The 15,039-nt window shown below is 41.9% G+C and overlaps 1 protein-coding gene across 2 annotated transcripts in view; it reads left to right on the top strand.

Moving 5' to 3' along the window:
• The window catches only part of DNAJC16 (DnaJ heat shock protein family (Hsp40) member C16), a gene marked incomplete at its 5' end in the record, with an annotated part of 33,566 nt that overhangs the window by 1,297 nt on the left and 17,230 nt on the right, over window positions 1-15,039 (top strand). For both annotated transcript variants that reach the window (XM_081016068.1, XM_081016069.1), the window contains 3 exons: window positions 9,653-9,838; window positions 10,966-11,032; window positions 12,774-13,113. In XM_081016068.1, coding sequence (XP_080872194.1) covers window positions 9,653-9,838; window positions 10,966-11,032; window positions 12,774-13,113 — 593 coding nt within the window. The remainder of the gene's footprint in view (window positions 1-9,652; window positions 9,839-10,965; window positions 11,033-12,773; window positions 13,114-15,039) is intronic.

Genomic DNA, 15,039 nt, shown 5'->3' with positions numbered 1-15,039 from the left:
TATGTGGAGGTGGGGGCTTGCTGTGTTTAGATCCCTGGTGAGGACTGTCGCACCATGATCGTTAACGGAAACCTCCGCTCTCACCCTAATTTTATTATTTCTGTTGATGTGCTTTGGGGAGGCTAACAGCCTAGTTGACGAAGCGCGCACACAGTTATAAAACCCAATACAAATGTTTTATGCAATTATTTCAGTTTTACAGAGCTATGAGTTATAGCCATTGAATACAATATGCCGTTATGAAGTGGGCGAAAATACAAATGGTCATGGGTAGCAGGAGTTCTGCAAGTCGGGATTCTCATTGAGGGGATGGGACTCTCTCTTCTGCGTCCTGCTTGTTTGTGGGAAGCTGTCTTGTTCCCAGTCTGCATTGGTTTGTGTAACTCAGTCTTGCCTATGCCAGTGTTTTTCAACCTTAGGTTGCCTGATGTTGTTGGACTGCATCACCCCTGACTATTGGCTAAGCTGGCCTAGGATAATGGGAGTTGTTGTCCAACCTAGCCTAGCCTGGTGAATAAACCTGAACCTTTCTCCACACAAAACATGTGCAACAGATGCTCCTAACACATGTAAGAAGTTTCCTTTCAATGTACCAGATCACTGGGACATCTCACTCAGTGTTGTCTACATGCTGATGGGGAGTTGCTTTGCAAAGCTTCAGACAGGGGTCTTCCCCATGCTCCCATCACACACTCACACACACATCCCTATTGATTGAATCTGGGATCTTTTGCATGCAAAGATGATTCTCCTGAGCTACAGCTCTTATGTATTTTGTTATTAACCATGATCAGGAGGGGACCTTCTCTGAGTATTAGATGCTGTTAGTGACAGCAACAAAGGAAGGGTCTGCTTGTGAGCTTTCCAGAGGTAACTGGCTGGCCTGGAAATGGAAGTTTGGAAGAGTATCTACCATGATAGTTTAATGGAATGGAGCAGGGATGCTTCTTAGGACTGGGTGCTGAGGGCTGTTGCACAAGAAAACACTTGCCTTCATGGGCTTTTTTGTGAGACTTGTAGAACCTGCTGGAAGTCAGAATGCAGGATTACATTGGTTTCTGCATGAAAAGAATGTTCTACTGATACTCGTACCGTTTTCTGTTTCCAGTTTATTCTGTAGCATAAAGTACCAAAACTGTATCCAGACTTTTGAAACCTGTTTTGGTGGTGAGGATGTTCCAAGAAAAAAAAACTGGAAATGTTTCCTATCTAGATTAGAGTATTTTCTGATGCCCTACAGAGTAATTTAGTTTAGCATGTTTATTTTTAGGGATTTTTTTGGGTGGAAAAATGAAGGCCAGTGTTTATTGCTGACATCTCAAAATGTGAAAACCCCTGCCCCAATTTGAAAAGATTATTTTCTCATACATCTATATATTTCAGTAGGAATAATAACTTCAATGCAATTGCTCGTATTTGATGACTAGTCCATAATATCTTATGCTGTATAAAATTTGTTAGTCTATGCCACAAGATTCTTTGCTATTTTTGCTGCAACATAGCTGCCACTCTATAAATCTCTTCTATGTAACACTAGCCAAACATCAATCTTCTTTGGGTTTGGGATGAATGTTTTGCCATTTCGTCTCCTGCCTGTAGTCCCTGGCTTTATGTATATTTTTGGAGTGAAATCTGTTTTAGGATCATTCTTAGAGGCAAGTCTCATTGAGTTCAGTAGGAATCATTCTGCGTAAATGTGCATAGGATTGATACTTTAGCCTTCAGGTGAAATAAGTTTTTTTTCAGTGTTGTCATTTTCCTATAAAGTTTTGAACTGAAACATTTTCCAGTGTCCTGAATTAATTAGGATAAGTTTTGGCATATTTTACTTACATTAAGTAAACAAAAATAATACACATGCCATATTCATTTTTCACACCATTTAAGTATTTCAAAAGTTTTTTCAATGCCTCAAATCAGCTGTCCTCAAATATTTGTGTTTTCTTGGTGGGGAGGAGAAATCAGCAAAGCACATTTTTAATGTGGTTTTATATGTTCAAACAAATTCAGAGCTTGGGTTGGATGTTATTATTAGTGGACTGTTTGTCACCATTTTAAGGCATGGCAACTCCTAACTTCATTAGTTACATTTTAAGGAGACATTGGAAATGGTTAATGCACTCCTTTTAGCAAAAGAGGTGAGAGGCTATTTATGTATGCTTCCTGGACTTCCGGGGGCGGCGCGAACGGCAATGGCGGTCCTCTTCTGAACGGGAGAGGAGGCTCCGCAGGCAACGGGTCGTCCGCTACGGCGAAGCGGAGACCCATTCTGGAAAACCCCAGGCGGCAAGAGCCTGGGGTCTTGAGGCTCGGTGGGCGCCTTGAGCGACCCTCCAAGCGCAGAAGGAACCCCGTAAGGGGCTCCGGAGCGCGGAGGGGGGTTGCGGCGCTGAGAGCTGCTTCACAGCCTGAGGAGTGAAGCCGCGCTGCTACTGTCGGTGAGCGCTGATCCCTTTTCCTGCTAAATTACGGATTCGGACGAAAAGCAACTAACTTGTGAGTAAAAGACTGAGTCACTTGAATTTAGAGACTTTAAAGGGAAAATTTAAATTGGCTTGAACTTGGCTGAAAACGGAGAGACGTGGAAGCAGGAAGTCCGTCTTCTGCAGCCATTGAACTTGAAAAAAGCAATCAGCTGGAGGAGTGGAGGCTGAAAGAAAGAGATCCTAAGTTTTACAGATCTAAGCATCTATTGAACTTGCATCTTAAAGTAAAGACTGTAAGCTAAAGATTTGGGATTTTTACTTGCACTTGACTTTCCTCCTTTTATTGGATTACAAATTAGAAGGTGAAACCCAGAGTCAGGAGCTGCCTGAGCACTAAGGGAGCTGTCAGTACTGCAGATTTGGATACTGTATATTGGAACTTGAAACAATCTGAGGGTATTGAGACCTTTTAAATTTGAAACATTCTTTTTGGAGATAAATAAGCACTGTCTGTAACAAAGTGACCATTTATAAACTCTGCTAAACATTTGTATTTGAAGGTTCTTGGACATTAAATTAGACTCTGAAAGACATTCTAAGCTCCCTCTAGAGGATTGGATTAAAACAGTGACTTTACATGTACATTTTACTTTCGATTCCCTTGTTGTTTGCTTGCTCTGGACCTTTTCATTCCCATGGGAATAACTCAGTGTGACCTTGACTGACAGATAACGTTGGAATGAGTGGCACAAGAAAAAGAGGGAGAGCTAAACAAACAACTTTAACAACTCTAACCTCAGCCTCACAGACACGTAGATCATCTGTACCTACTTTGCCCTCAGAAGTGGAGGGAGAGGGCGAAGCAGAGCAGTTACAATTGGAAGATATGGCCTCAGGAGCATCTGTTTCTGTTCTAGACAAAATTTTTGAAAAATTGGAAGCTTTGGACAAGAAAGTAGATGCGCAATCAGCAAAGATTGACAAAAACACAGAATGTTTAAATAAATTAACTACACAAGTGGTACAGAATGCACAAGCAATTGGACAGTTAACGGAGGCCTCAGCAGAAAATCGGAAATTGGCTGAGGACACCAGACAAAAATTAGAAAATTTAGAGCAAGAGGTAAGACCACTCACTAAACAAGTTGGGGAACATCAGATTTATCTCTCCATGATAGAACTGCGAAATCGTGAGAACAACTTAAGGATTAGATCACTACAAGAGGCAGAAGAAGGACATCTAACTGAGTTTTTGACCAAAGAATTCTCCAAGTTCTGGAATTTGGAAGAAAAGGACTTTAAAATCGTGTCAGCTTTCAGACTTGGAAGATTCATAAAGAAGGAGAGGCCCAGAGACTGTTTGATAACATTGAGATCAAAGGAGGAAAGGGATAAGATCTTGGGACTACATTTCGTAAAATCACTGGAGGTTTTGGATAGAAGAATTGAAATCTATAAAGATATCCCAAGACTACTGCTGGATCTTAGAGCCGCCTATTCTGAACTTGTTAAACTACTAAGGAGCAACGCAATTCCATTCAGGTGGGAATTTCCCCAAGGAATATCTTTTACCTTTAGAGGGAGAAAGGTTAAAGTAAGAACACTGGAAGAGAGAGACAAATTCCTGTCTACATACGGAGAGGACCTTCAAAAAGGAATTGAACTACCTTCTGGGCCTGAGGCAACGCCAGTACCAACATCAGCACCTGTGGAACCTGAAGATCCTGAGAACAAGATACCACCCCTTGAAAAATAACCAGATAATTCAGGATGTCTCTGCAACTCTTGAGCTGGAATATTAATGGTTGTAACATTCCGGAAAAAAGGAAGAAAATATTTCATATATTAAAAAAAGAACAATTGGACATTATTTGTTTACAAGAAACACATGTGACGAGGCTCCACAGAAAAGTGTTAATAAATAAAAGATTGGGCCAGGAATTTGTATCGTCGGACAAAGTTAAGAAGAGAGGCGTGGTGATATATGCAAAAGAGAGCCTGTCACCTAAATTCCTATTTAAAGATGAACATGGAAGAATTTTGGCTATTGAGATACAATATCAAGGAGAGAAACTGCTGATATTAGGAATCTATGCACCTAATGAAGGGAAATCGGAATTTTACAAGAAGTTGCAGGAGACAATGCTGGACTATCTAGACTACAACAACATCATAATGATGGGAGATATGAATGGGGTCGTATCAACTAACATGGACAAGTCACAAAGTCAAAATGTTACAAAAGACGGCAGACTACCTAAAACCTTTTTTGAAATGACTGACAATATGGATTTGATTGACATTTGGAGGACAAAGAACCCACTAGGAAGAGAGGGAACATTCTTTTCTGAAGCCCAACTGACCTGGACAAGAATCGACCAAATATGGATTTCTAGAGGCCTGGCACCTAAGGTCAGAAAAGTGGAAATCTGCCCAAAGACCTGCTCCGACCATAATGCAGTAAAGATGGATATGACACTATTACCAACTGGATCCTTTAGATGGAAGATGAATGACAATTTGTTTAGAGATCAGGAAATTACCAAGAAGGCCCAAAAAGTTTTGAAGGACTATTTTGAGATAAACATGAATAATATGGTGGAAAAAAGAATAATCTGGGACGCAAGCAAAGCTGTAATGAGGGGATTCTTGATACAACAGAATGCAGTAAAGAAAAGAACACAAAATGAGAAAAAAGATAAGATCTTGGATAAAATAAAAGAATTAGAGAAGAAATTAAGAGTGAATCCGAAGTCACAGCCAACTCTGAGAGAAATTAAACTTTATCAAACGCAATATTCTAAATTGATAAATCAGGAAATTGAATGGAAGGTTAAATTAATGAAACAAAAAACGTTTGAGTCGGCGAATAAATGTGGAAAACTGCTAGCTTGGCAGTTGAAGAGAAGACAAAGATTAAATACTGTTACGAACTTAGAGGTTGATGGAAAAAACATCCAGAATCCAGTGGACATCAGAAAGTGTTTCCAGAGATACTTCAAAAAATTATACACCCAAGGGCCGCAAGATGATGTTGAGATTAAACAATTTTTGGCAAAAAACGGACTATCTAAATTGTCACAAGAAAATAGGACAATCCTGAATTCTAAAATAACACGACAGGAGATCGAACAAGCCATCCAGAACATGCAACTTGGCAAATCTCCAGGACCAGATGGGCTGACCTCCAAGTACTATAAGACATTAAAAGACTATTTGATACAACCTTTGATGGAGGTCAGCAATGAAATTATGGAGGGGAAGAGGGCACCGGAGTCGTGGAAGGAAGCGTTCATCACATTAATACCAAAGTCGGAAGCTGAAAAGACACAACTTAAGAACTACCGTCCCATCTCTCTCTTAAATGTGGATTACAAAATATTTGCAGACATTTTGGCAAATAGATTTAAAAAAGTTTTAAATGAAGTAATTCATAAGGACCAGGCCGGCTTTCTCCCAGGAAGACATCTGTTTGCTAATACAAGGAACATTATTGACATTTTGGAACTTTTGCAAACAGACATAAATACAAAAGCAGTTTTAATTTTTATAGATGCGGAGAAGGCCTTTGACAATATCTCCTGGAAATTTATGATGGGAAATTTAAAAGAGATGGGAGTGGGACGGGGTTTTGAGAATGGGATTGAGGCGATATATTCAGAACAGAAAGCTAAACTGATAGTTAATAATGTGGTTACAGAAGAGTTTAAAATTGAAAAAGGGACACGACAAGGTTGCCCTATTTCCCCTTTGTTATTTATTTCGGTTCTGGAAGTGCTATTGAACATGATTAGAGGGGATCGGTTGGTGGAAGGAATTCAGGTCGGTCAGAAACAATATAAATTAAAAGCTTTCGCAGATGACCTGGTTTTGACCTTGCAGAAGCCAGAGCCCAGTACGAAAAGAGTATTACAACTGATTAATGACTTTGGTCGGGTGGCTGGATTTAAACTAAATAAACAGAAAACTAAGGTTTTGGGGAAAAATTTGACTGATACAGAGTCAGAACGGTTTCAGAATGAGACGGAACTTAATGTGGTTAAAAAAGTAAAATACCTAGGGGTAAACATAACAGCAAAAAATCTAAGTCTATTTAAGGACAATTATGAAAAATGCTGGACAGAAATTAAGAGAGACTTAGATAGTTGGTCAAAATTGAAACTTTCTTTGTTAGGCCGAATTGCTGCTATCAAGATGAATGTATTGCCAAGGATGTTGTTTTTATTTCAAACACTTCAGGTTTTGGACAAAACGGAGTGCTTTCAGAAGTGGCAGAGAGACATTTCTAAGTTTGTCTGGCAGGGCAAAAAGCCCAGAATTAAGTTTAAGATATTAACTGATGCAAAACAAAGAGGGGGCTTTGCCCTGCCAGACTTAAAGTTGTATTATGAAGCCGCAGCGTTCTGCTGGCTAAAAGACTGGCTACTTCTTGAGGACACTGATGTGTTAGATTTGGAAGGGTTTAACAATGCCTTTGGATGGCATGCATATTTATGGTATGACAAGGTTAAAGCAAACAAGGCCTTTAAGAACCATATTGTCAGAAAATCATTGTTTAATGTCTGGACAAAATATAAAGACTTGCTGGAAAATAAAACACCAAGGTGGCTTTCACCTTTGGAAGCCAAGGCCCGAAAAAGACCCAATATGGAGGCTAAATGGCCAAAATATTGGGAAATACTAGAAAAGGATGGAGACAATTGGAAATTGCAGAGTTTGGAGAAAATGAAAGACAAAGTGCGAGATTGGTTACATTACGCTCAGATTAAAGAAGTTTTTAAAAATGATAAGAAACTAGGGTTCCAGGTGGAGAAATCGAAATTAGAAACAGAATTGTTAGAACCAAAGATTAAGGTACTTTCAAGGATGTATAACTTGCTGTTGAAATGGAATACACAAGACGAAACGGTTAAATCGGCTATGATAAGGTGGGCACAGGACATTGGGCATAATATCATGTTTGAGGACTGGGAGAGGTTGTGGAGTAATGGATTGAAATTTACTGCATGTAACGCTCTGAAAGAAAATGTAATGAAAATGATTTATAGATGGTATATGACCCCAGTCAAACTTGCCAAAATTTACCACCTGTCTGATAATAAGTGTTGGAAATGCAAAGAGTGTGAGGGAACGTTCTTCCACCTCTGGTGGACTTGCCCTAAAGTGAAGGCGTTCTGGGAAATGATTTATAATGAACTGAAAAAGGTATTCAAATATACCTTCACTAAGAAACCAGAGGCTTTCCTTTTGGGTATTGTCGGCCAAGGGGTGGCAAAGAAGGACCAGACATTTTTTATGTATGCAACAACAGCAGCAAGGATACTTCTCGCAAAACATTGGAAAACTCAAGATCTACCCACACTGGAAGAATGGCAGATACAACTGATAGACTACATGGAACTGGCTGAAATGACCGGCAGAATCCGTGACCTGGGAGAAGAGAGGATTGAGGAGGACTGGAAGAAATTTAAGAACTATTTACAAAAGTATTGTAATTTGAGTGAATGCTAAATAAGATGCTAGATCAAAATAACTGAGCACCACTAAATTTAGAAGTTTTTAAGAAAATAAGTAAGACTGTGAAATTTAGCTCCTTCTGAGAATTATAAGATTATGAAATATAGAAGGGATATAAGAATTTAAATAAGATGATAAATTGCTGACAAAACGTTACAACGATGAAAGTGGGAGCGGGAGATGTGAGGAAGTCCAAAGAAAATGTGAAAATATGTTAAGATCAATGTTATATTGCTTACTATGTTTACTTTTATTGTAAAACCTAATAAATTGCTTTAAAAAAAAAAATATTTATGTATGCTTCCTAGGAATAGTCACCTGAAAAATGTTAATTACAACGTTTGAAAGTGCCTGGTTTGATTGGTGTTGGCTGAGTTCACAAGCAGCCTTAAAATTATGGCTTACCAATCATGGATTTGTTCAGCCTAAATAAATCACAACCCTAGCTTTAGATATAATGCAAAGCTACTCCTTTCTTGGTTTATTGATCTGCTCTTGCCAAGGGAGAAGCAAAGGGGAAGCAGTTGGGCTGAGTGTGCTGGCACATAGTATGAACGCATTATGGTTTATTCAGCTAAAAATCTTGGCTTACTGTTATGTGCAAATGCAGTCATTGTGTCCATTCATGTATCATTCATTATAACTCGTTTGATGAAGATGCATTTCCAGAAATGGAAGTTCATCCATAGTGAAATAAAATGGTGGAAAATATTCTGATTTCTGATGCCACCAATTGTTCTCCTTAGTTACTGTTAGTATTCACCCCCTTCCCTCTCAGTTTCCTTGACTGAGGACCATTTAAGATCCATCCAGGTGTCTGCTTGGCAGTCCAGTCTTGCAGCTCACATGGAGCTTTGGGAAAGGGATGACCCCTGTGTTCAAAGTGAGAGAAGAAAGGGATTTGGGTGGTTAGGCCAGACTCAGGTATGCCCCCTTGAAAAGAAGCAGGATGGTAATCATCATCATCATAAATCATCATCATCATAAATTATTTATACCCCGGGCAGGTGGCTAACATCAAAATATGAAATACGTTAAAAACATAAAGTCAACCAATCAATTAAAATACAGCTTAAAATCAGATTAAGATCAAAATAAAATCTGATGGCAACCCACGAATTATAACTATAGGGGTTGGGGACATTAAGTGCTCACCAGGCCCAACTGTTTGTGCTGGTCTTATATGGGCCGGTTGGAGGAGTTAGGGAGGCCACTTACATGCAGGGTCTTATAAAAGGATCTTATGAAAGGAGGATCTTATAAAAGGTGGGGGGTCAGACTGGGCCCTGACCAAAAGCATGGTGGAACAGCTCTGTCTTGCAGGCCCTGCGGAAAGATGTCAAATCCCGCAGGGCTCTGATCTCTTGCGGCAGAGCATTCCACCAGGCCAGGGCCTGGTACCCAGCCCCGCCGCACTTCAGTGGCTGGGATGGCCTCAGTCCCTCCAAATCTATCTGTGTGGAGGGTCAAAATGAGTTTTAAAAGAGGAAGTGGCAGTGTTGTCATCAGAGTTCTCTGAAAGGCTGTGGGAACTGTAGGAGACTAGAATGGAATCAAAGTTTCAGGGCCGCAATGGAGGTGAAAGGGAAGGTGGTGGCCATTGCAGAAAGAAGCAGCCAGGCCTAAGACTTGGGACCTTGAAACACCTGTATTGCAACTTTCCAATGTCTCATCCTAGATTTGCTCCCTTTGAAATCTCTCCTGTACAGGTTACCTGCAGGGGGGAAAATGGAAATGAAACGGCTAAGCGTCTCCCTGGTTGTGGTTTTGTTCCTCGTCCTGGTCCTGCAGATCTTGTCTGCTGTCGATTTTGATCCATATCGGATCCTTGGAATCAGCAGGACAGCTAGTCAGGCGGACATTAAAAAGGCCTATAAGAAGCTTGCCCGGGAATGGTGAGTGATTCATAAAATGGAGCTGGAATCACAGTGTATCATGCTTAGCTGCTGTGCTGAAAAACTGCCTGCCTCCTTCTTAAAGGCCTGCTAGCCTTTCTTATGTTGTGCACAGCTGTAGACAGCAGCTACAGTGTTAGTTGGGGTAAAGAACCCAACCAGAGCCCAGAGGTCCATAGATGTTGACTTACTAGCGAGCCATTATTTTGGGTTGCTGCCAATCCTCCACCTTCTGGCATGCACAGAGGGCTTGGAAGAACATCAGGGTTATCCCTCATTTGTGCGGGGTATGGAGGAGTTAAGAAACAGTAGGAGTCCTGCTGTTTCTTCCCTGTTGAAGAGCTTCAGCTGAAATTAGACCTTCTGGGTTTCCTGCTTGCCAGATAGCTGGATGCACTTGCTCCTGTTGAGCTGCTATATTTGTGGTTGCCTGCACAAGCCCTAAGGATAGAAAGGGCTCTGTGCTGTTGGTAAAAAGAGAGCCAGCAAAACAAGGTGCCTCAAGGAGGAATATTAGGGAAAGTACTAGGGACGCATGATGGGGTGAGCTCCTGCTGCTCTGTCCCAGCTTCTGCCAACCTAGCCGTTCAAAAACATACCAGTGCAAGCAGATAAATAGGTACCACTGTGGCGGGAAGGTAAATGGCATTTCTGTGCACTCTGGCACTCGTCACAGTGTCCCATTGCGCTACAAGTGGTTTAGTCATGTTGGCCACATGACCTGGAAAAGCTGTCTGTGGACCACACCAGCACGCTCGGCCTGAAGCGAGATGAGCATCGCACCTCATAGTCGCCTTTGACTGGGCTTAATTGCCCAGGGGTTCTTTAACTTTACCTACCTTACTAGGAAAAGTATGTGCTGGAGGTCAAATACAGGGAGACCTAGGTAGCAGAGTCTGTTGACTTTGTCTTTGCATATGAAATATTTGTGCCTTAATTAGTGCCAATTCTCTCTTCGCATCAGGAATCGACCCCCTGTAGTAAACCTGTTCAAACATCAAACAGATTAAGCCTTAGTGACATATTCTTTAATTAGTGTCAGTTCTGCCTGCACAGTGCCAGGGTTGAACTAAATCCAACAGCCTTGTGATCAAACTGCTCATGGTCTTGTTTTCTTTCCATTCCAGGCATCCTGACAAAAATAAGGACCCAGGAGCAGAAGATAAGTTCATACAAATTAGCAAGGCTTATGAGGTATTGGGCACACTTTTCTAACTTCATGTTTTCATATTTAAGTATTTAAGGCTTCTGTTTTAAATGCAGCCTTTACTGTAAGGATGGGCAGTCCTGCATCTTCCCTTCCCTGGTTCTGGTGTTCTAATTTAATACCTGCTACAGTTTTACCCTGGCATGCCACACATGTAAATCCATAAATGTTACAGTGCCCAAAGAGATCACACTTGAGAGTAAAATCTTACTGAGTTTCAATCAATCGTTTTATTTTTGTACATAATTACAAAAGATACATAATTAGCAAAAGTAGTCATACGCATTAAATAAAACACCAAAAAGTCCACATTGAGCAATTTCCACTTAAATCGTAAAAAGATAGAAAGTAAAGATACAAAAAATTAATATCAGTAACAGCAGCAACCCCTGCCTCCAACAAAACTCCCTAAGCAATACCCCAGCCCAAGAGTCTGTTCAGCAGCCTCGGCTTTCGTAGCTGGAGTCAGTCAGGGCCCCGCCCTCTCAGGCCAGGTCGAAAAAAGCCTGCAGGACAGGGAGCAGGTCTTCCAGGACTCACAGGCAAGGTGGTTTAACAGGACTTGCTTCTTAGTTAACTGGGTATAATCATGGTCTAAGGGGCAAATTAGATGACTTAACAAGAGATAAGAACAAAGGAAGATAGCTACCATGGCAATATCCATTGATAGTCCCATCTTCCTCGGGTTTGTCTTGCCTAGGGGTAGCCAACATGGTGCCCTCCATATGTTGGACTACACCTGCCAACATCCCTGGCTGGGGTTGATAAGAATCGAATTTCAACAACTGAACTATAGTCTAATCCCCTTTTAAAGCCATCATCTTGTGGCAATGAGTTCCATGAGTTAGTTACATCTTGTGTGAAGAACTGTTTTCTCTTGTCTGTCTTGAATCAGCTGACAATCAACTTCTTGGATGATACTTAAGTTTTAGTATTATGAGGGGGTGTTCTAGCCCAGCTTTCCCAACCTCAGTGAATTCTGGATGTTTTGTACTACAACTTCCATAATCCTGACCAGTGGCCATGCTAGCTGGGGCTGATGGAAGTTGTAGTCCAAAATATCAGGAGAGCACCATTTAGATAATGGGCCTTTTTTAGTGGTGGTGGAATTTAGCCATCTGGATAAAGTTCACCACCACCAAAACAGATGTACTTTTGCAGATTGAAAAAACCCCCACGAAACTAGGATTAATATGGAAATATAGTAACTAGGATTAATATGGAGATCCTGGCATGGAATTTTCATCTTGTAATGTCTTTTGAAAAGTAGTGTTTAAAATGTTATTATCACAGCAATGATATTCCTCCAAGGAACTCAAGTTGGCCTACATGGTTTTCCCTCACCCCATATTATCCTCACAACAACCCTGTGAGGTGGGTTAGGCTGAGAGTGAGTGACTGACCCATGGTCACCCAGTGAGCTTCATGGCCAAGTGTGGATTTGAACCCTGGTCTCTCTCAGGTCCTAGTCCAAACACTAACCACTATACCACACTACCTGTTCTATTTACATAAGGCCATCCAAATACATTGGGTTGGATCCAGGCTGATTTGGTTGAATTTAGACCCTGTCGAAATAGGCAGGATGCAGTCATGACTTGTTGCAGAAGTTTCATTGGGACGCTGATTCAGCTCACTTAACCTGGACCCAGCCCATCGCTCCTTAGTGTTTCACAAAGCATAAACTGGTAACATACACTTAAGAGGGTTGGTGTTTGTCCCAAACAGATCCTGTCCAATGAGGAAAAGAGATTAAATTTTGACCGCTATGGCGATGTGGGGGAGAACCAGGGCTACCCCCATCAGCAACAGTCCCAGCACCGCCCGTTCCACCACTTCCACGAGAGCTTTTATTTCGACGAATCCTTTTTCCACTTCCCGTTCAACTCGGACCGCCGCGACTCCTCCGACGAGAAGTACTTGCTGCACTTCTCACACTACATCAACGAGATTCTGCCCGACAGTTTCAGAAAACCCTACCTCATCAAGATCACGTCGGACTGGTGCTTTAGCTGCATCCACATTGAGCCCGTGTGGAAGGAGGTGGTCCAGGAACTTGAAGGGCTGGGTAAGAAGAGAAACGTGTTTGGATTTGCATCACCTGCATCCAAAGCGTTTGGGGCAGAAAAGTGCATGATTCTACCCTCTCCCTGGCCAGTTTGAAGCCAGTTTGCTCACTAGAAGATGCACGGATGTAGGGTTTAGCTAATCTCCAAAGGGCAAGCCCCCTGCACCCTCTTGAGACACATAAACCAAGTTTACACCATACATTTAAAGCACTATGATGCTCATTTAAACAGCCACCCCACCCCCCAAAAAATCCTGGTAGCTCTAATTTGTTAACAATGCTGAGAGTTATTAGGAGGCCCCAATTCTGCTCTTGAGAGATACCATTCCTAAAATTCCCTGAAATCAATGGACCTGATTTTGTCATGTCCATGAATTTCAGTGGGTCTTTCTACTGGATTCAACCCAGGGTTCTTGGTTTACTTGTAAGGTTGTGGTGGAACAGAGGTGGCCTCATAGGGTGCTGAGTCAGGCAATTGAGGGCTTTGCAGGACATCACCATCCATTTGTATTTGGCCTGAGTTTTTCTTTCAGAGTCTGGCTGCATCTTCCCTAGGCTGCAGCTGCAGTAATTCAAAAGCAGTGTGCTCTGAGAGGACCACTCCAATGTGCCTTGTGAAAAAAATGAATTGAGCTACAAAAGGATATTGTGGAGCTAGTGTGCTCACTCACGGAAGAGGTTTCCCGCTGCATGGCTGCATGACTCCCTGTTCTGGCTTTGCCTGCTTCCAGTCATCCTGTACTGAGGATTGTTAGTTCCTCTCTCTCTCTCTCTCTCTCTCTCTCTCTCTCTCTGCATTGGTGGTGACTGGATCGTTCCATCACTGCCAATTCAGTGATGAAACAAAACAAATCCTGCCCAGAGAAGAGGGTTTTTGAAACATCACTACTCTGGGGCATGCATCTAACTTCCTTGCATTACATATTCCATTAATATAAACAGTGTGGGTTGTATTTGGCTAAGTCCTACTCAGATTAGACCTGCTGAAATTAATAAAACCTAACTTGGTCACGTCCATTTCATATCACCTGCACAACTGACTTCCTTCTTCACTTGTTTCTGGAATTCTTACTGTAAAAGCAAAACTTTTCAGGGCCAAAAGTGTGCCTTGGCTCGTGGAAGATTGAGTAAACGCTGCCCTGGTTGCTGCATCAAGCCTCTGCATCAAGTCCAGTTCTGTTGGAGCCTGAGGCTTGCCAAGGAAGGAGGGAGTGCCTAGTCACTGGTCCTAGCCAAGCAGAGAGTATGCAGGACCTTGGACAGCTCCAGGGAGCCCTGCTATGGTAGCTATGGTGTTATAGCAGGGTTTCCCAAAGAGGGTGACATCACACAATTTTTGTTCTTTTTGAAGAAGTTCTTTTGGAACCCATTTGGGCCATAAGCCACCATTTCTTCTCCTTTGAGGTCTCCTCTTCATATTCTTACATGTGAACAGGAATACCTACCTGTTTTGAACCTGTATAATGTGGTTACCGGGAGCCTCTTTGAAGGTGCGTTTCCAGCACCAGTCAGCAGGTTGGCACAGAAAGCACATCTTCAGAGGAAGTTGATTTGACTGCCAGCCACCTTGCCTGCCAGTCCTCCTTTGAACTTTGACACGTGTCAATCGCCTGCTGTCATCAGGTGACTGATAGGTGGGTGGTCCTTCCTACCTGTCAAATGGCCCACAGGGGGACTTAGACCCAGTCCCCCACCTCTGCTTTCACACAGAGCTCAGTCTTATTCATAGGAAGCTGCCTTCCATTGAGATTGGCTATTGGTTCATCTAGTTTGGTGCGTTGACTGGCAGCAGTTCAGCAGAGTTGAAGATGTTAGGAACTGGACCTTTTTTATGCAGTACTTATGCTCTACCACTGATCTACAACCCTTCCGTTTCTGTTTCTGCTGCTGCAGAGAATGCACTAGCAGTTAATCCCTGTCCCTTGA

This window comes from Podarcis pityusensis, assembly GCF_964106645.2.
Source record: "Podarcis pityusensis genome assembly, chromosome: 8".
Classification (NCBI taxonomy): Eukaryota; Metazoa; Chordata; class Lepidosauria; order Squamata; family Lacertidae; genus Podarcis; species Podarcis pityusensis.
The sequence above is the reverse complement of the archived record's forward strand: the minus strand, read 5'-3'. Positions and strand labels throughout refer to the sequence as shown.